This window comes from Dermacentor albipictus, chromosome 4 (genome assembly GCF_038994185.2).
Source record: "Dermacentor albipictus isolate Rhodes 1998 colony chromosome 4, USDA_Dalb.pri_finalv2, whole genome shotgun sequence".
In the NCBI taxonomy this organism is placed as follows: Eukaryota; Metazoa; Arthropoda; class Arachnida; order Ixodida; family Ixodidae; genus Dermacentor; species Dermacentor albipictus.
Window position 1 is genome coordinate 31240035 of NC_091824.1, and position 21824 is coordinate 31261858.

The 21824-nt window shown below is 46.8% G+C and overlaps 1 protein-coding gene and 1 pseudogene across 7 annotated transcripts in view; one reads left to right on the top strand and one right to left on the bottom strand.

Moving 5' to 3' along the window:
- Window positions 1-2312: 2312 nt before the first annotated feature.
- Window positions 2313-2491, top strand: LOC135900217 (U2 spliceosomal RNA; annotated as a pseudogene).
- Window positions 2492-4417: 1926 nt separating this feature from the next.
- The window catches only part of LOC135900150 (cytoplasmic dynein 2 intermediate chain 1), a 120295-nt gene continuing 102888 nt past the window's right edge, over window positions 4418-21824 (bottom strand). For 6 of the 7 annotated variants that reach the window (XM_070536880.1, XM_070536882.1, XM_070536881.1 and 3 more), the window contains 7 exons: window positions 19664-19748; window positions 19161-19230; window positions 10642-10700; window positions 9842-9887; window positions 8814-8988; window positions 6639-6696; window positions 4418-4556 (listed from right to left, as the gene is read on the bottom strand). In XM_070536880.1, the coding sequence (XP_070392981.1) occupies window positions 4449-4556; window positions 6639-6696; window positions 8814-8988; window positions 9842-9887; window positions 10642-10700; window positions 19161-19230; window positions 19664-19748 (601 nt within the window). In that variant the 3' untranslated portion in view covers window positions 4418-4448. The remainder of the gene's footprint in view (window positions 4557-6638; window positions 6697-8813; window positions 8989-9841; window positions 9888-10641; window positions 10701-19160; window positions 19231-19663; window positions 19749-21824) is intronic. The other variant, XR_010563805.1, reaches the window with a different exon arrangement.

Genomic DNA, 21824 nt, shown 5'->3' on the forward strand with positions numbered 1-21824 from the left:
TATACCATTCTGCACGCTATACTATAGCGGGTCGTTACTGTGCATGCGCAGGACGCTAAACGACGCATAGCGTATGTAGCGTACGCGCGCTATTTCTCAGATCTAGCGTTAGCGTCCTTGCGTCGTTTGCGTAGCTTGCGTGAAAGATGGCGGCGGTCCCGGCTGCCCGCTTAGAATTGAATTTGGCGTTGCTTTTCTAAAATTCACTTCGTTCGTAGCAAATGAGTGTGTAAACGGCTTTCGCTTAGTCTCAGGCCGCTTCAACGACGATGTATTACGGATAACCTAGTGGAGTTTTCGAGATCGCTTCTCGTTTCGAACGAGTCGAAGCCTAACGAAAGAAACGTTCGATATGACGGCACCACTTACCGCTGGAGTTGGGAGATAGCCGCAGCAACAGCATATGGTCTCTGAGATTTGAATATCTCGCAGGTCAACTAAAGCTGTAAGAAACGTGCTCTGCTTAGTGGACGCTATACCACAGCGTATGGCGTACGCTATAGTTGCGTACGCTATTCTATAACTGTTTAATGATGGATAGCTCGAAAGTGGGCAACATAGGGCGAGAACAAAGCTGGGGGAAATGGTGATAACGAAAATATTAAAGCTATAATTTAAAAATTACATGATAATATTTATTTAATAATAAAGGATCAACCTGAGAGATATGTAAAACTTATAAAATAAATGCAGTGCAGGGAAGACTATTCAGAGATAAAAATTCAGTGCCATTCCACTTTGTGAAGGTGGATGACCAGCAAAGCTCTGTATGTGGGCCCTTTAATGGCGAACTGTCCATTGCCGTGCGTCAAACGCCGCATGTACATAAACGGAAGATGAGGCGCGGCTAGTCGCTCCTACACGATGTTGAGCCTCAGAACACCGCGCACTTCCTGCGCTTAGCATTCGAAACAAAATTCACGTGGCCCCAGTTCCCCGGAATATGCACCCCGACCGTGATAAAGGCCGAAGAAAGGCAAGAGCACAAGCCCTGGTTTGACTCTTTGGCGATGACACATCGGAAACACCGGCCCTATACACCGACGTAGTCCAGTACCCAAAGAGACGTATACCCTGTGTCTAGTCGTACTAGATAGTAAAGAAATCCTGAGGGCGTCGGCCACGCTCAATACTGTGGACAATGGCACGGCGGAAGAGGCTGCTATCGCCCTAGCCATCGTACACGCTTCAACGATACCGGCACGGGATGGACCCATCACAGTGGTGACTAATTCACAGACCACCTGCAGGACGTTGGCACAAGGGATGGTGACAACCAACACTCATTGCATCCTTACATTACATCATTACACAGGGTACGTATCTTCTGGACACCTGGCAATGAAAGCGCGAATGCGGTAGCCCGATCGCTAACCGAGCGCCATTGGAAGAGCTGTCCAACCCGGACGATGCACCGACAGAACCACTGAACTATACTGAAAATCTACACAACAGAGGTAGCAGGAAACACTTCCCCCCACCATACAATCCCATTAACCGAGAAGATGACGACGCGTGGCGACAGCTTCAAACTAAATAATTTCCCTGTCTTATTTATCTTCACCCCTTCAATCCCCCAAAACATCCCTCAAAATTTCCGTACTGTGAAGCAAAGCCCGCAGTATATCATTCCACCTGGGAGTGCCCGAAACATCCGGATTGCTCCCCTATTCTTTCACCTTCACCCTCCTCCTTGGAAACTGCGCTGACCAGCTTAGGCCCGCAAAAGCAGCGACGGCTGATCCGACGGGCACGCTGAGTGGTGCGAGCCGATGGAGCCCTCAATTAAGCGATTCACCCTACAAGGAAGTAGCTCCACCTCATTAGAAATAAATGTTTTCTCTCTCTCTCTCTCGGAAGATGATGAGGCACCGAGGGGTATACGTACCCATGTTGTGTTGCAAAACGCGGCAAGACACCTTTTACTAACGAATCCCGGCACGTAGAACAGACACGCGCCTCACAGCACTCCGAGGGCACACTGCTTCACCGTAGCCAAGGCGATCGCGCGTTGGTCGACGTCCCGAAGTGCAGTAATGGTTATGAGGCCACTAGAAAACCACAAGGGGTCACACACAACAGAGGCCGCAGAAAGTTAGTCCCCCACAAATTCCCTCCGAAAGCTGGCCGTTGCTCCGGTGAAACGTTCCAAGTTTGCAGGGTCGGGGCCACATGGACGGTTCGCATTTTTTACCGCCTCGCGGTCGTGGCGGGCAGCACGCTTACGGGACCGCCACCACGGGAGAACGGAAGGAAATGAAATACGCAAGCACTTGGAACGCCGACAAAGAGAGGGCGGTGCGAACGCAGACATGGCCGTTGCGGGTCAACGTGTAGTATCAGTTCTTATGAGCTTAATATCTGAACGGGTTGTATTTGAGTCTAAGATATTAAACTTACTTTTGCAAGTTGGTGGAGTGCTTAAAGACTGCTGCGCCTCCACCACGGGCCGGCCCGGTATTGCACTATCTTCGGGATCGGCCCACGTACATGTGGAAAAAAAATCTCCATCTACACGGCTCTTGCTCACGATAGAACCTAACCACATACAGCTTCGCTGCGATAAGTTGAAAATACTGTGCGCCTGATAGAATGAAATATTGTAGGACGGTAACGAAAAAATTTGGTTCGCAACATTGGTGAATGCGAAGTAAGAAATTCCGGACAAAACTTGGACAATAAAGCACTACAGCATACGTTCTGGGTTGGCAACTGTGTTGTCGTTGAAGTTCAAGGAAACTATTCAAGATTTCAATCCATCTCATAATATATGTATTAAGCGTATTTTTTACGTTCGTAATTTAGATCTGGAGCAGGTGAGTTATATACAGATATGGTATACTGGAATGGGGCAGTGTGTCGTCCGCACTGCGAAGCATCGGTAGAGCCGTGATCACTTTTTCGATGACGCCATCAGAACCGCTGCGCTTAATATGTAAAATGTACGCACGTAATGCCCAACTTTCTGCATTTGTAATCTAAAACGTTGTCAAATTGATGATTGGGTATCCTTCTGTCTTGCTGGGCGAAGTCTCTCCACGGGATTTCTGGACCTATACGCTTCGAACGTAGGGGCACTGTAGTCGAGCAAACGTGAAATTTCTGCAAGAAAAATTACCCACTTGTAAGACTCCGGCCGGGATAACGTAAAACTGTTTTAATCTGGCGCCCGCACACGTTGGGCTGGGTCCGAGCCATTTTTTACCTATCGCAGTGCGTTAATGGCGGATTTGTAATAAAAAAACTGATTGGAATATTTTTAGGTTATTCTGGCCCTGGTGATGAGCACTGGTACGAGTTTGGCGAATTATACGACCAAGTGAGCTCTCTCAAACAAACGTACCGCCGAGTTGCTGCGTTTGTTTGAGAGCCGAGCGAGAGCCCGATTTAGTTCCGATTGCGCACTTGCGTGGCTCGGCCACGGAGCCATCTGTGCACGTGACAAGCACGTGACTGAGTAACGGATTGCCTCCCTCTACACGACGCTCAAGCAAGGCACGTGGGTAGTATACGGTTGCAAAGATGCAGGCGATAATAGTGTAATGTGCTTTGTTTGTGCATGTGGTTTTGACAAGCGATCCCATCTGACGTAACTGAAAGGTATTTCCCATCAAAAAAAGAAAGTAAAATCAGGATGTTTGAATGGTAGGTGCATTGCGCATGTTTGAAGAATCAACCCTATCTGCCGCTTACCTCTGTGCTCTACACTTTGGTCGTGACTTTTGCGTGTACGGGAGCAACGGGAAAAAAGTTCGCAAAAGTCTCCGGGGGCGGCGAAATTGCGATACGTCGCGGTGTTGCGCAGGCGAGGGTGGTATCCTTCTATATGTTCATGGCTCTCACAAGCCATATCGAAACATTAAAAAGGCCAGTGGCCATGTATACAGGGACGCTAGTAGACGAGGGGCTGGGCTCTTTCCGCCTTTGTAGTTCCGGGGGAATCAGACGACAGTTCTGTACAGCAATTATGAACCTCCATACGCCACGATCTTTCCATTTCGTATGCCGGACAGTCGTCGTCCTTCAAAAAAGTACAGTGACTGCTTGTGCACCGAACTCCACTCTGGTGCGGCCGATGTGAACGGCCCCGTGTTCTTGCTATCAGCCATAGGGCGTGTACTATTAGTATGTCGTCAGCTGTAGCGCGGCTTATCGCTATTCCGCCGCTCCGATCACCGGTAACATGGGCAAATCTTTCTTTTTTTTTCGTTTCCACTGCACATCAAATCGTACCAACTTGCCCAATAAGCTTTCTTTTTTGCGTAATTAAAGACACGTTAGGGCGGGGGCACGGGAAAGCGGTGCGTGCTTTATGTCTACTTCATTTTAATCTAATCACGAGGCCTCATCAAGGTAACTTTCGTCGAACCCTCGACCACATCCGACAGTCTCAACGTATAACGCAATGTGCGTCAGATATGCAAATATACGTGCACGTTTATTAATTTCTACAGGCCGAGTAGCTTCTCTCGTATCTGGTCGCGGCTTAGCCGGTGGCTGTCGTCTGCGGGCCCCATGAGATGGACCTGCGTTACGCCGTCGTCCATGGCCAATGCCTGCAAAGACACATTGAAATGAAGGTTGAAATCTAGTTTAAGAAAAGGCACAATTAAACTAAACAGCGCGTACACACTATAACACATAAAAAAAAAACGCGCCACATCGTTTGAGTCCTTCGAAACAGAAGGTTTGTTTCTCCTTCTCATCTTTAGCTCTCTATCTCTCTCTCTTTCACAGGAGTCGCTAGGACCCATTAGTCACATGCTGCCCCGCTACCGAACACTGCAAGTTGAGCGCCGGTATCGGAACTGCAGGCGATTTTTTTTTTCTATTCTCAGTTTGACGGTCAAATGAATCAGTCAACTTTAACGATGCCTACCGTTGCTGTCCAAGCATTTGCGAGAAGCCGGCTTCTCCGCGCACGGTGTCCTACCGCGGTGAAGCCTGCTTTGGCGACCGACTTTGACGAAGTCGTGGCCGAGAACAATGACCAGCCTTGCCCGCCATAATAAATTGATCGATCGAGTAGTCGAATACTGATTGAGGTCGATGGAAGCGTAGGTGGAAACACGGTCTCTCGCGTGTCGCTCAACGGAAAGAGGGCTGAAAGGGTAGAGGAGAGAAGGAGGGCACGACGGCGGTGGAAACGAAGGCGCGATGACGCAAGGTATCTCGACAATGGCTGAAGTATACGATTCTTATACCAATATACGAATGTGTCGGTCTCTGCCGCCGACCACACACTGACGAGGCGTGCGTGTCACGGGTAGGGCACGCGAGCAGCGATTGTTGAGACGCCTTAACCACCCAGTATATATTTTGCAGTGGATAGAACGAGAGGAAACACTTAAAATCATTAATCTAAACGTTCGGGTGCTCATTTGTGATTGCACATGCCGCGGGTCGCTTTCTCGGATTATGGCACTTCATGTGTGGCTTATGTGCACACAAAGCGAATGTTATAAGCTCCCTTGTTAAGGACGCTGCCGTACAAAAAGGAAAAAGAAGAAAGCAGAAAAACGGTATACAAGGGCCCCAATGATCATCCAAGCAAACGGTGAATCTGACGACAATCCCACGACTTTGAAACGCCGCGATGACCGCCATCGATCTTCTCAGCTTGGCAACAACACTGGCTAGCCGTTACCATATCATTCGCGGGCGTGTCGAGGTTGGACGCCTTCGATCAGTTCATGAGCACAGCCTTCTGACGCGCCTCGAGATGTTTTCTTTGTCGGAATTTCGCGGTTGTTCTTGCAGGGACTTTTGATCTTTTCTAGCCGTTGCGGCTGCCTTCTGGCACCGCGCTCTGACGATCGCGGATCATGACAACAGGCCTTCTACTTTTTCCGAACAAGTGCACGAACCGCAGTGCCAACAACGTCGTTGCGCTCGTCTTTGTCGTGGAACCACGGTGTGCCCTCGTAGTGGAGTTGTCATTCCGCGGTTCTAGCATAAAAGCGAACGCAACGTTGTCTTTTTTTTTTTGCATACACATTGGTGTATGCAAAACAGTAAAGAAAATCACTTTTTTTCCCGATTTCATATTCAGCAACGGCTCAGTAGACGCCAGCCATGTACCTGCACAATAGACCCCGATAGGAAGTGAAATAATATATAGGCCAATAAATGTTATCGTTGTCAGTGTCGCAAAAGTATTTTTCTATTCTTCCTTTCTGTCTTCCTTTCTTTTGTGAATTCTTGCCCAGTGGCAGAAGGACTCACCGTAGCAATTATAACTAAAGTTCAAATTGCGCATTGCATGTTCAACCTGCTTATTTAGTTACGGTCGCTACGGTGAATATTCCGTGAACTTTATATTATTAATATTTAACACAATGTTCAACTGTATGTACGGTCAGTTATTCTCGTGCTGATCTGTGAAATTCTCAAGTGTTATAGTTTAAACGACTGTTGTCTGCTGCCAACGTGATAATTTTCCCGGACACAGTCAAGCTGCCTCAAGCAGCTGTTAGCCCGAAGACCATCCGGACTTTTGCTGGAGAGATAAAGTGCGAACTTTGATTACACGCACTCGCCTAAATACCAGTGCAAATAGCGCGGGGCCCGCGTCTAACATGCGATAGGCGTCGTTAAGTACAGCGCGAGAAACACGTAATGATAACCTGTAGCCTCACCAAGCAACGCTCCAACGTCCTCGACGTCAATGCGCTGTCCGCATCCATCGCCAACACCCTGAAAAATAAAACGAATTGGCTTACATCAACGAGCGGTGCAGTCCGCCCAGCCCACCCAGCGTTGCTTGTTTGTTTTCTTTTTCGGCTTTGAGGGGCGAACGGCCGGCGAGCCCCTTATTCCCATTCCACGATCGTTGTAGAGCTGAGGAACAGAGGGGAAGTGCAAAGCCAACAAATGTTTACAATGAGAACAGCTCGTAGCATAGAAAATGGAGACATTCACACAATTGCCACGTCGTGTAGAGACAGTGAAGAAACAAACACTCTAAACAAACGTGAGTTGTAAGTTTAATTGTTTATGTTACGAACTTACACCCAGAACGACAAGTGTTGCGTTAATGAGCTCGGGGTCGCCGGTTCCACAACAGGCCACGGTGGCCGCATTCCGAAGGGGCAGAAGGAAAAAAATAAATAAAATAATAGTAATAATAAAGAAGAGAAAAAGGGCGTCTACTACAGCACCCGCGACTCGCGTGGCCAACGCCGTAGCAGACGCCGCGGTTGTCTCCACTTTGTACGGAGCGGCGGGCGCGGAGGACGTCGAGGCAACCTAGCCACCACCACCTAGACGTTCTCTAGAGGGTGCCCTTGCAGCCGCCGGAGTAAAGCCCCTTAAACTTCGTAAAGTAGTGCCATGCTTTGAAGAATGCCGCCTCCTCCTCGCGCGCTCTGGCCGAGGCCGACGCCGCGTCGCTTTTGGCCTGATAGCATCACGTGGGACCTCGCGCCGTGCATCAGCGCCATTTTTGCTCGAGAAGCGTCTACGGAGTGGCGAGGAGCGCATGTTGGCGCCGTTGCTACGCTCGAGCGCTGTAGGCGGCGCCATGGTCGAGGAGGGAGCGTGAAAGAGAGGAGAAACGAGGAAGAGGGAAGGCGGAGGAGGAGAGTGTCACTACTTTGCGAAGTTTAAGGGGTTTTACGCCGGAGAAGAACGCCCCTCCTCCTTCGCCTCACCCCTTCTGCCGCGCGCGCCACAGGAGAGGGCACGCATCCGGGCCGCGTTCCTCGCTCGCGCACGCGAGATTGAACGGCGTTCGCCCGCTCACCGTCACACGCTTTCATTCGCACATGCAGGAACGGCGTAAGGCGACGGTTTTATCGCCCTTGGACTCTATACAGAACATCACGGCGACGGCGATGCCGGCGGTAGAACTGCGCCTGGAGTGTCCATATCATTGCTATCGCAATAAAAAAAAAACTGCCATGCAGTGGGCTATTGGTGCAACTTAAAGAACCCCGGGCGGTCAAAGTTAAACCGGAACGTTCCGGAAAACCACGCTTCTTAGAACCCATCGAGAAGTTTCGAGACAATAAACCCCACAATTTAATTTATCCGGCGAATATGTTCAAGAAGTTTCGGACACATGCAGGCGCGTCTCACACCGAGCGATAACACGATAACAGCGCTGATCCGATGAAACACGGTCACAGGCAAAACGATGTACAGGGGACACATCTTTATCAGATTTCTGCGCAACGGATTGCTTCGATGTCGTATCTTGTAGGGGTGAACTCTAACAGCAGATTACGGTTAACACTACTCTCAAGAAGTTGGCACGCGCCATATATATATATATATATATATATATATATATATATATATATATATATATATATATACATAGAAGTCGACAGCACTGACGCCGTTCAGTTCTATAAAGAGTTTTGAAAGACAGAGAATTGAACTAACGGAACTAAATGGGTAACAAATCGGACGGAAGCTTAGGACCGATGTCACCGTATCGCTATGTCAGAAATCTCGAGCATCAAAGGACTGGCACATTCGTCACGGCGTTTTCATATTATCATAAGCTCGAAATGTACGACCGAAGACGCTGCTACTGGTTCTCTTCGATCCACGTCCTTTGCAGCAAACCTGCTAATCAGTAGGGCAAGCTGGTCGACGCCCGTTTCAAGAACAGCACAGTTTCACGACACAATACGTGGAACAACTACGCGGGACGGGAGTGTGGTTGTTAACGGACTGCGAGTCGGCGCATAAACTCCCGTGGTTCGTCCTGCCCTAGCTATACGTCCTCACACTGCGCTACGACTCTCGAGATGCACCTGTCAACTTGAGGTTTTGCAACTGGTGTTTCGGCAGAATGAACACACCTGGAAGACGGAAACCTGGCGACTCCTGTGGGGCCGTCGTGCTTCATCGACAGGTCCCAGGTGGTCACCTCTCCGGCCGCCGTGGTGACGTAGAACTGCGTTGGAGCACAGGGGCTCCAAATGAGCGCTCCAAGCTCCGTCCTCTCCAGCGGGTCCCACTCCCACACGGCTTGCTCTGCCGTCAAGGGGTAGCAGCAAAAAAATAAAATAAATAAATAAATAAATAATAATAATAATAAAGAAGAAAATAAAAAAGTATCAATAGCTAGATCGATAGCAGAGCAGTGAGTACGTATTGGCGCAGATTTAAATATACACCATGAAACATGGATCGATGGACGGATGGACTTCAGCTTGCGCGTGAGCGGAGCACAGTAATCCTATACGTTACAAAGAAACCAGCTGGACAGAACGGGAATTTCGTTATAAACGACATTTCAGTAAAAGCATATATGCCCTAAATGAGCTGTAGTATAGTGCGGGAAATGTACCTCAACAATCTCTAGGAGCTCGTAAAACGTTGAAATGACATCGAACTCTATACAATGGCGACGTGACAGGCGAGAACTTCTGCTCGTTGCCGCGAGCAGCTCTTTCGTGTATTGGTTATCATCACGTGACGCAGCCATAGGAGCTGCCGCCACCTGGTGGAGTGACCTCGAGCTTGAACACTCTGCTAATTAAAATTGACACGAGAAAGACAAGCAAATGAGTCCCTGTACGTGTGCTGCATAACAGCGGTCGTGTTCCGATTTCCCGCTTCGCACTCAGAACTATACATTAATCTAAGCGATGTCCGGTGCCACTCCACTTGAATAATTCGTTGTAAAAGGCATTCATTGCAATTGGAGCAGCGAAAAAGTTGTAATAAAGTCATTTGGTTATAACGAGGTTGTAACCCTTCTGCCAGTAACGAAAATGCGACGCATTCGCAAGTCATGCGTCCGCCGTCCTGGACTTCCACGTTACGTTGCTCGGCGACGACGACATAAGCTTACTAAAACATGTACTTTAGGTTGCGGACTCACCGTACTCGAGAGAATGCAGTCTGAGAGCGCCATCCCTGCTCGCCACCTGCGGTAGAATGTGTGGCATCTTCAAAAAGCGCAGTAGCCGAGTTTCCAGAACACATCTTGCAGCATTTCCAGCATCATTGCCCGCAGATAATGACGCTAAGCAATATATAGGGGTAATTAGCTGTGGCTGAAATTGGAAAGTGGAAAATGATGAGGAAACGGGCAAATGAAAGCGGACGAAAAGATAACAAGTCCACAGTGGGGACCAAGCTAACAACTTTAGTATTACGCATGCGATGCCCTACCAATTGTGCTACACCGACGGCCACATATAGTAAATTATGGGGTTTTATGTGCCAAAACCACTTTCTCATTATGAGGCACGCCGTAGTGGAGGACTCCGGAAATTTCGACCACCTGCGGTTCTTTAACGTGCACCTAAATCTATGTACACGGGTGCTTTCGCATTTCGCCCCCATCGAAATGCGGCCGCCATGGCCGGGATTTGATCCCGCGACCTTGTGCTAAGCAGCCTAACACCATAGCCACTAAGCAACTACGGCGGGTGGCTATATATATATATTTCAGGCGTTACGACGCCTGACGCCAGGTAAGGCTGCAAACAACATGCATTAGTGACGGTGAAAGGCATCGGATGCCTTCGGCGGCAGAGGAAAGCGAAATGGTACCACATGGGGGTTAGGAGAGCGCAAGGAATCGGCTGGATGTGCTGTGCTTAAGGAGAAAAGCAGGAAATTTGAAGAAGATATAAGTGTTTGAAAAATTCGAAGAGATAAAAAGGGTTGGCTTACGAGAAAGAATGATGGGTGATGAGGAGACAATGAGATACAGCACTCCTGAGCAGCCCAAGCTGAAAATGGAAGCAGGAAGAGAGATTACAGCGTTGAACGGTCAAACACGGTGAATAACACCACTCCTGCATGGGTCAACATTCGTTATGCAAGGGAATGTGATTATTGACAAAGTCAAAATATAACGACGCTAGTATTAGTGCTAGAACCGACTAAGCTTTCAACTTATATCTGTGTATACATACTCGCAAACGCGTGATATCGTAAAAGAATGTGATATTAGTACGTCAACATTTGTCGACGCCGATAACACGTTCATGTAACTCCTATGTGTGCCCTCTGTGCTGTCGATCTTACTCGCAGGTGCTTATTTTTCGCTGCCTTCTTTACTGCTAAAATACTTGCCAAATTTAAATTTAGTGAGTGTCTACTAAATCTAATTGATATGCTTTCTATTTGTCCCGATTTGGCCTTCCTATGAAACTTCTTGTTCTTATTTGCAGCAATGAAAGTTCCACGTATTTAGACCCCCTGCTAACCACCCACTGCTATGAGTCTAAATATATCCACACAGAAGTTCACTAACCTCACCGACACCTACGTTCCAAGTATCCCAAGTAATAATAAGAACACGTCCAAACCATGTATTACCAGTTTTCTTGTTCGCCCTACTAACAAGTGGCACCAGGCGTTTTCTAAACATAGCGAAAATAAGACTCTAGATTACCGTCGTAAACTACACGAATTAAGAGGAAGCTTCAGCTCGGGCCCAACTCCAATGCGGCCTATTCAAATACATGTAAAACACAAAAACGCTTTTCTGAGATAACTCCAGGACTGATTTTAATGAAGCTTGTTGTAACTGAGAGAACAACATAAATTCTATTGACTGTTGGAAGCAAAATTTCTATTTAGGGCATGAATTTCGTTAAGAGAATTTTGAAGAATTCGCAAGTCCGAAAAAATAATATAGACGCACGAAGCTAATAAATTAATAGCTCTGCATCAAGAACAGATATCGCGGTTCTTCGATATCGCGGACAAATTCGATATGTCACTTTATATTTTGCGTGAATTTGTTACGTTGTTTGCAAGGGTTCCCCAAAAGCTGTATTTCCATATTACTGAATCTTTTTTAGATCTATGAGTAACAATCAATTTTTTCCGCTTTAGATGTACTATCATATGTAATTCACAGAATTGTGATATCATTTTTCCTTGCTTAGTTACATAGCTATAAACTTGATAGTGTCGTTTTCTGAAAATTTTCGATTTTTGCCAGTTTGTAATAAAAAATTGACAACCTAAATCGAAAATTCGAAACCAACCGTCAGTAGGTTTTAAGCTTTCCTTTTAAATGCAACAAAACTCGTCAAAATTGGCGTAGTGGTTGCCGAGAAAAATGAATTCTCCTGTTACATGTATTTACACAGGAGCATACGAGCTAAAGCTTCCTCTTAACATTGTTGTATAAGCGAGTGTCCTGTCAAAACAAACAGAAAAAAATGTTGTTCTAGCTCTGACAAAGCCAAATGAGCGCAGCGTGTTGTTGCGACCGCTTTGTTTTGTCCGACATGCCCAAACGTACATTATTTTTTATTACCCCTGCTTGTCTAATTACACCTTCAATTAACCTGTACTTGGCTGCCAACTTTCTTGACCTCTTTCTCCATTCCGTATCAACACTTTTGAGGTTCAGACACTTGTGCACTTTATCCACCCATTCATTTCGATCCCATGTTCCTTAGTCTTTCTTAAAAACTAATCTTGCTCTGCGCTCATGTGACTTTCATAAGACTCATATGACTTTCATATGACTCATATGAAAAGAAGCCCAACCTATGCCACCTTGCACTGACGCATTTGTGGTTTTACCTTGCGCCCACAAAGCCAGTGTCCCACTGCCTTCGACAAGATTTCTGAGTCACAGCACAGAATGGTATTTGCGGACATTAGAGCTGGCACCGTTACACTGTTCCGGATTCCTCACACCACCTCATATTTATTGTAGCCCCAAAGTGCTCTATGCTTCATTGCAGCTGCGTTCCGCTTCCCTTTCACTTTTAGGTTATCTTGGTGGATGCCTGAGTAGGTCTGTCGCCTTGGAGGAAGAAAACAACGTCTGGCGGCGGTTCCTGTTGGAATGCTGGCACACCCAGAAGACGTCGGCTAAAATCATTCGTTCGCCAGGAACACTTACCGCCGTTTACTTTCAAGGACTACAGTCCGCGCGCCAGTCAAAGCACTCAAAAAACGCATTGCTATGCCTCACACAATCTCACCCCTGAAGAAGGAGACGGTCGAGTTCCGAAAAGTCGGTCTTTTAAAATAAATCTCGGTTGGAGTTTTCTTCTCTTTTAAGTCAGTCGTCCCAAACCGGGCAGATATATCCGCCGAATGTTTACCTTTGAGTAGGTCTGCGTTTATGTGTACAGCCAGATGCTCATATTGCTTGTCTATGACTTGTCGTTGAATTGATACGACGTCATCACTTGTCTCTTCAATAAAGATCACAATTCCTTATTTCCATGTGCTAAACTTAAGGCCTCGATTTGCCACTCCGTTGTCACTTATATTCGCCAGGCTCTGTAAATTCCTCGCATTGACCGCTAGTAGCACAATGTCGTCCGCATACATCAGCCCCTCGACGACCTTCTGTTGCACCTTTTACCAATTACGAATGTAAGACAGATCAACACCCAATTCACTGCTTTACAGTCGTCTTTATATGCCCTCAACATAGGGGGTGAACAAAAATGGAGAGAGAGGATGTCTCTGCTTTAGTCCGTGGTGAAATTCCACCGCTTCTTCATTGCATTTGCGGCCTTCCCATACAATTTGTATACTCGGTTGTCCCTCTATATCGAGCTCACTCAACAGCTCCACGAAATCTTCGTCGATGCCCATCTGCTTGAAAATATTAGATAGCAATTCCCTGTCTACGTTGTCATAAGCTCCCTTCATATCTACAAATACTACTAAAAAAGTATTCTAAGCTATTAAACTCCCTATGCGCCGCGTTAGTACAAATATACTATCCTCTTCTCAAGCGTCTGCCTGGTTTGAACACATTCTGTAGTTCCCCCCCTCCCCCCACACATACACAGTATATAGCTTTTCTCCACCCACTACGACAGCTTTTATGTTATGGCTTGCCATGATATTTTACACACGGCGTTTTTTTTAGCTGCACCAAATTTGTAATAATTGCATGTGGCATATGTCACAATTCTAACTCTTGATCTAAATTACTCGATGAGGCGGCCATTGCTTTTAGGAGAAATCAAGATGATAAGTTAAATAACTTAATTACGCTAAATAACTTTCTAGTTAATTATTTAGGACAAATATTTGAAGCTTCGAATTGTAGCTAGCGAGTAGGCAAAGTATATCGACTTAAAACGAATTCTCAGGACTACGCCAGTTTCCATATATGAATTTTCTAAATGTCCCCAAAAATGGATTGGAATTCCAGTTACTTTTGTACTCCAATGCATAAAACGGCGTTTTCTTTAAAAATAAGTGGAACAGCGTATTTTTACCGCAAGTTTGACGACGCATATCTTGAAACCGGTATACCGTCCTCAGAATTAGTTCTAAGTCGATGTTTTGCATGCTCACGAGCTACCATTAGTAGTTCAAAATATGTGCGTGAGGTAATTCATTACTAAGGTAATTAGCGTAATTTGATAATAATTCAATAAAGTATTTTGATTTTCTTTTGCAGAAGTAATGGCCGCCTCATCCAGTAATTTCAATCAAGTGTGAGAACTGTGCTATGTGCCACGGCCATTTTAAAAATTTTGGTGCAGCTAAAATAACTCCCTGCATATTACCGAAGTTACTGTAACTGGCCTGCACGAACTCGTCTTATCCTTATCACCTTTCCCCTTGTAGATAAGGTTCATCCTGCTTTCACGCCACCCAAACGGAATTTTCTTCATTTTAATAACTTGCTCCGTGGCATCAGTTAGTAGTTCCTTGCTCTTCGGACCCAGTTGTTTAATTAGCTGTGTTGATATTTCATCGGATCTTGCGTACGTCTTATTAGGGGCATTTTCTTTTCTGCTTTTTTTTAGTAAACGCTTTCTGCGCTAAATTTTGATCTCTCGTGCTTTTCCGGTGCTGTATCTGGTGTATCTGCTGTAGTGTGGACCCTCTTTCTTGCCGCAGTTATCCCTAATAACGTCTCTGATGTACCGAGGCGCGTTGTCTCCTTCAAAGACGTCTTCATCCCTCACAACAATTTGCGAATGCTTAGTTCTTTGAGTGGCGCCCCCTGGCGCGAGGCCTGGCTGCCGCACCGCGTTCGCTATACGTGGAGGCAGCCCCTCTTGACGCTGCCGGCCTATACCTGCCCTGCTCGAATTTTTTTGAAATGTGATTCCACAGGTTGGTAGAACAGTGTGTGCGGAATGTTCTGGAGCACTATTCCCTGCGAAATGGAGCGGTGTTGCCGTCTGGTCCACGCTTAGTGTGGATCGCTTCTGGTGTAGGCCTGAATGCGCCCTCTCACCCCCGCTCCGCGGAGCAAGCTTGAAGATTGTTAAACAGGATAAGGAGTGGTGCAACTAATATTTGGGATAAACCACCTTTCAATTAAAGTATTGGACGTCGTTTTCAGCAAGAGCTTTAAGTATGCAACATCAAGTGGTTATAAAATTATGAGCTAAATGTGAAATTTACGTTTCGCTACAATGGCACCCATGACGCCAATTTTCGCGAATAAGCCCCGAGATCGTCGACATATTGAACAAACAGGGCAGACAGGTACGACTTAGGTTAGGTGACAACATGGGTGATGATATTGTTACGCTGCGCACCGGGGCCGAACTTAAGGAGATGGAAGAACGGCGCGCGGTGTAGAAATAGGCCCGACTGCCTGCAATCTCGTCTGTGCGCCCCCTAGATCACTTTGTAAATATATCCATCTCATCCGCAACAATATTACCTGGTGGCTTTATTCGAAGGAAGTGAAATATACACAGGAGGAAAGAGCAGAAACAAACACAGATAACAACAACAAAGTGAAAGAGACAAGAGAAGCAGGCAACTTAAGCGTCTCCCCTTACTTCTATCTTTCTGCGCTTTTTATTCAATATGTCGATGTTCAACCATCTAGCCCAAATGAGCAATCTCGTACCTGAGATTCTGCTTCGTTTCCAAAGCTGTATATATATAGTCTCCCGCTTATATTATCGCGGCGTGATGTTTTATGACTGAGTCACGAGGGCCTGTTCCTGACTGAAACGGCTGTGGCTACGTGAGATATACATTAAGCGTATAACATTTGATGTCCTTCTAAGCGCTAGACCCTGATACGAGGTACACCGATGCTGCCAGGTACATTAAACGAACCGCGTTTGCCCTAAGCGTCACGGATCACCAAGTCGAAGAACTCGCAGCTGTCACCATCCAGGGCAAGAGTCGCCGAGACGGCAGAGGAAACGGCAATCGATGTGGCGATAACAACTTGCCATGAAGTCGCAGCAATCTTCATCGACTCCCATGCAACAGCTCGCAACTATCGAAGAAGGACGCACGTCAGAAACCGCGCCCGAGATAATCACCTCACCCGCGCACACGCTCCCCAACACTCACACCACTTGGATTCAAGACCATCGGGGCACGACGGCAAACGAGGCGGAAACACGCCGCTTCCCGCGAGCATACCAGCCGGGCTTTCCTGCCTCCCCGGCCAGTCGCCAACGTTGATGGCATCGCCCTAAACTGCTCGGAGCTTCCGCGACACCACTGACTTAGCAGAAGAACGCACCCTTCACCACAAAAGAACCTCAGCAAACAGGAAGGAGTCATCTTCTGCCGCCTATACTGACAAACACCTACGTACACGGAATAATCATGCACAGACTCTATGTACGCATTACTCGTGAGCATGCACCCGCTGCGACGCGCCGCACAGCCTGCAACACACATTCCAGGATTGCCCACGGCACGACACATCCACAGACCCCACCTCACAAGCTCCACAAGACGGCTCCAAACAAGGACGCCTCATGGAGGCTGAAGAGCAGCACACCGTGTTAAAGCACATCCATATCGTCGCTGAAACGTGGGAGGCCAAACATCCCTCTTGTGACCTGGACGACCAACGCAGTCTCGTCGCCCGAGCCAACGAGGCAGCCCCAGCCAGAGGGTTCTTGGAATAAGGAATCTTCCCACCTAGGGTGAACCGGGTCCCGACTATAGGATTACCGCTTCAGAAAATAAAAGTACGTATATTTCTCTCTTTCTGCCCTTCCAATGCTGCCGCTTATAGAATTACCCCTAGAAAAGGAAAATAAATAAATTGTGTTTTCCCGTTCAGGAAATGCCAGAATACAGGCACGTACCTAAGAGGGGGCCCGAGACCCCCCCCCCCCCCAAATAAGTGGCCTACCTCCTCCACCGTCCACGCCCCAACTCCTCCCACAAATTCCCAAAGCGCCGCCAAATCAAGCTTGAGACTTGACAGCTATTCGGCGGTCAACAGTTTGCTGCCTCTTTGACTCCTTTTGGATGGCGGTAGTTAACGGTATCTCCTGGCGTTTGAAGGCCAGTTTTCTCATCCATCGGTGCCCGCGCGATTAAGTCGAGATGCGTTCAGTTGGCACCATCCATTGCAAGGGTCACGCGCCTCGCTCTTCCTTCGTTAGATCGACGTTCTTTATTTAGGCTCATCTAGGGACCAGGAAAGGGATTCAGTTCGTTGTAAGCTCTGTATGCTCTTGGAACGAGTTGCAGCGGGAGAAAACGCCAGCTGCGTTTAACTTTCCCTTTTGCCTCATTACTTCTTCGCGTGACGGCTCGCCACGACGCTGGCAGATCCTCGGAACCGTATACCTACGATGTGGGTTAGAAAGGTGGAAAATAAGATCATGCCAAACCGCGTCCGTAGTCCAACCCTACAATAACCGTTAAACCCAAAAGCAATATTAATGCCACCCGTTACCTCGTCTGGTTTTTCGCTAATTGTACAGTACTTTCCGCGCAAATTGACAACTGGAAACACGAGTCGCAAGGAGTTCAGAAATTACGCGATCTACTAAGGGAGAGAGTCGAGGCAACAGCCAAACAGGAAGGAAAAGCAAAATTAACAAATGTAACCGTTGTTTGTGAAAATATTTAGGATCAACATCATTTTATTTAAAAAGGAAGTAGAGGAAACGCCGCCGGAAGTGGAGAATGATTCAGCGTGTTTTGAATGACGCTTCTACGATTATCAGTCGAGCCGCCTGACGTAGCTACTTCTCTGGTGTGCTTATGTGGGTGTTTTTCTAATCTCCCGCGGTGGACGCTGTACGTCTAGAAGCGCAGTGTCCTGCGCTCCACGCGGTTGTACGGGACCGGCGGCCACGCATCGTTACGCAACTTCCCCAAATAACAATACGAGTCGGTCTTGCCACTTGGTAGAGCAGTAAACGAGGGATTCAAGAGAAGTGTCATTGTGCCGAAAATATATATTTCTCTATATTGCTTCCCGACCTAATACAAAAAGCTCTACTACAAATCTTTATTTGAGACTCGCTTGTTTACTTGTTCTTGGCAGTGTTCTTCCTGCGCTTCTTTTCTGCGTGAGTCTATTTGTTGTGGTTCCTTGTTTGTCATGCAAATGAGAGGTACGTGTCACAAACGTATATCTGTGAGATAGACCTTATTTCATTTCTTTCTTGCGGGTTTACGCGTCTTTATGGCAGACGGTAGGCATCATTCCCATTTGTACTAGTAAAGGTGCCCCCCTCATTTTCCTAGAAAAGTTACCTAGGGTTGCCTTCCCCCCCTCCCCCCCCCCGCCCCCCGAAAAAGATCCTGGGTACGTGCCTGCCAGGAGATAAGAATCGACATGAAAAGTAATTATGTACCCCGGATGTGCTCGGGTCTCAAAACGATAATAGAGTACTAAAGTGTTTTGTCTTTTTAAAATATTTCTAAGCCGATAATTTCACCTCACTGTCTTGAAGCTCATTTAACGGCGCTGCGAGACCGTGAAGATGTCGGGATAGAAATGGTTGGGCTTCTCTTGAACGTGACATGACGTGAAACAGCGTTATGAATGAGAAGATAGGGCTTTCTTAGAAGTAAAACGTCATAAATAGTATTGGACCACCTTGCTACCTATTGTGGTATTTATTGTTTAGTCACACAGTAAAACTAAGAGAAGACAAACTATACCAGCACTCAGCATCGCTAACTCTAAGTATGCTGTCGCATACTTAGAGTTACAACAGGCATGTTGTACATCTAGTTAGAGTTTCCAGAACTAACTCTGGTGGAGAGAGAAAGAATGCATATCCCAGGCGATACGGGAATTGATGCTCTGCTTCATCAAGGTTATGCGGAGCATTTTTGCAGGCAACTGGCGCCAGCTCCCTGCAAAATGTTTCTCACAAAATTGATTCCCACGGTGCGGGTGATCTGCGCGTCTATATTTTTTCCGTGGAATTCTACTTCCTCACTGAATCACAATTGTACTGTACTTTGCAAGTCGGAACACTGACCACCCTGCTTAATATACGTACGCTTTTTCTTTGGACTGAACACTTTAGGTGATGTTCTCGCCTTGTAAAGATCCAAGTGAACGACCACTCCCTGCGCAGATTAAAAAAAAGTGAAATAAAGCAGAAACAATATAAATGACTATATAAATGTAATGTGATATTTTTTTTTAAAACACGTGCCCCTCCCTCCCGGACACCGATTCCTGGCTACGCAACTGGTTACGATGCTGCTATATTGCATACGAGTATCGGTCAATAGAGTTGTTGTGTTCGTTATAGGGCAAATAATTCGCTTTTTAATCGGGTTCTTTATAATCGAGTTATATACTCGTCGCAATGTATACGCACGGGCCTGATGGCGCCCATGTATGCCCCCGTTCAGACGGGCTGCTGTTACTTCAACCATCCTGCCTCCCTTCTTTTTGTCTCGCTATGCCTGCGCGCATCTCTTCGTGCGTCCAGCATGTTGCCCTTCGGCGAAAGCCTTCTTACGCAGCGAGTTTATGCGGTCGAGTCGGACTCACGATGTCCGTGGTGACCAGAAGGCGCGTGTCGCCGAGCCTGGCCACCCCGAAGGTCCTCAGCCCTTCGCGTGCTTCCTCGTACGACCTGCGTGCACAAGCGCGCCGACATTTGCTGCAGAGAGAGAGAGAGAGAGTTCTGGCAAGATGGAAAGTAGGCAGACCGGCACGGTAAAACCCCTTAAATTTTGTAAAGCAGCGACACTCTCCTCCTCCTCGTTTCTCCTCTCTTTCACGCTCCCTCCTCGACCGTGGCGCCGCCTACACTATTGGAGCGTAGCAAAGGCGCCAACATGCGCTCGTCACCACTCCGTAGACGCTTCTTGAGCAAAAATGGCGCTGATACGCGGCGCAAGGGCGCACGTGATGCTATTAGGCCAATAGCGACGCGGTCTCGGCCAGAACGCGCGAGGAGGCGGCGACATTCTTCATATCGTGGCACTACTTTACGAAGTTTAAGGGGTTTTAAGGCACGCAACGTCCTCGCACCCACCACCACCAGCAATCGAGGTGGCTACACACAGATAACGTCGGCAAGCGGGGGTGCGTATGGGGGGGGGGGGGGGGTCTCTCTATACGCAGGATTTGCGAATTATCCGACCGCACAGTTCCAGACGGCCTCGCGAGTCGTGGCGAGCACAAATCGTGGCGAGCTGCGCCTTTTATGTCCTAAAAGGCGCAGCTCGTGCGTGCTCAAAGTGCGTGCACGTCCAATCGCGTAATTTGCCTCACTGCGGCCGGTCCTGCAGGCGGATCGCAGCGTGACTTCCTTCGAATCAACAAAAAGGGGGCCACGCGGTGTACACCGCGCGCGCCCTGCCCAGAAAGTATTCCGCAGTTCGTGTTCCTTCTTTTTCAATTTGGTTGATGTGGATACAAACTTTTGTGAATACGTTACGACATAGGGAAACGGGACTCGAAGTCGAGTACCGTGTAGCCACCTCGTGCGAATCAAGGCAAAAAACATTAATGTGCAAGAAAGCAACGGGAAGCAGGTAGAAAAAAAATTAGATGGGTAATTTAAACACTAATATAGACGGTTTAACACTTTTTTTTTGATATCGACAACATTATTTTACAAACCGCCCGAGAGAGACGGCACAATTTCACTGAGCGAATTCGATTACCGGAGTAAAAGGGACATACCTATAACTGAATGAAAAGTCACATCACTAAACTAACAATCTAAATTCAATTAATTACCTCTTTATCTAACGTCTAAATGAAAAATTGAAGCCGATGAGGTCGGAAGGCAGGTTCTACTTGGAACTAATTTCTTAATCGGCATCAGTTTTGACAGAACCGCTCTGCACGGTTGGTTCACTCATTTATTTTTAACATGACGCCTACTTAGGCAGTGTATGAACGATAACACCAACGCGTTGATTTCCCTATTCTGAGAACTGATCTTTTGAATACGGTCGCAGCCTTAGCATTAATTTTATATGCATATGCCTTACGAACTCATCAGTTACAATTCATAAATTGCAACACGTGGTCTAAAGGGATGTTTAAGGGGAAGCTTTAGCTCGGGTGCTCCTATCTAAATATATTTAAAAGGAGAATTTGTTTTTCTCGGCTACCACTGTACCAAACTTCACGAGGTTTGTTGCATTTAAAAGAAAAACTTAAAATCTAGTGACTGTTGCTTTTCAATTTTTGAGTTAAGTCGTCACGTTTTTATTAAAAATTGGAAAATCGAAGATTTTCAAAGACGAAGCTATCAAGTTTACAACTCTCTAACTTAACAACAAAAAATTATACTACGATTCAGTGGATTGCATCTAATAGTGCATCTAAAGCGGACAAAATTGATATGTTAATTACACATGAATATAAGAAAAATTGTAATATGGAAATACAGCTTTTGCAGAACCTTTGTAACCGACGTAACAATTTCAAGTAAGATGTAAAATGACGTATTGAATTTGTCCGCTTTGAATTATCTAATGGATGCCGGTTACAGAACCGCGATATCTGTTGTTGATGCAGAGCTATGAATTCGTAAACTTCGTCCTTCTATTTTTTTCAGACGGCCGTATATTTGAAAACCCTTTTAACAAAATCCAGCCCCTAAATCGAAATTCCGCTTCCAACAGTCACTAGAATTTAACTTTTTCTTTCAAGTGCAACAAATTTGATTAACATCGGTCCACTGGTTATT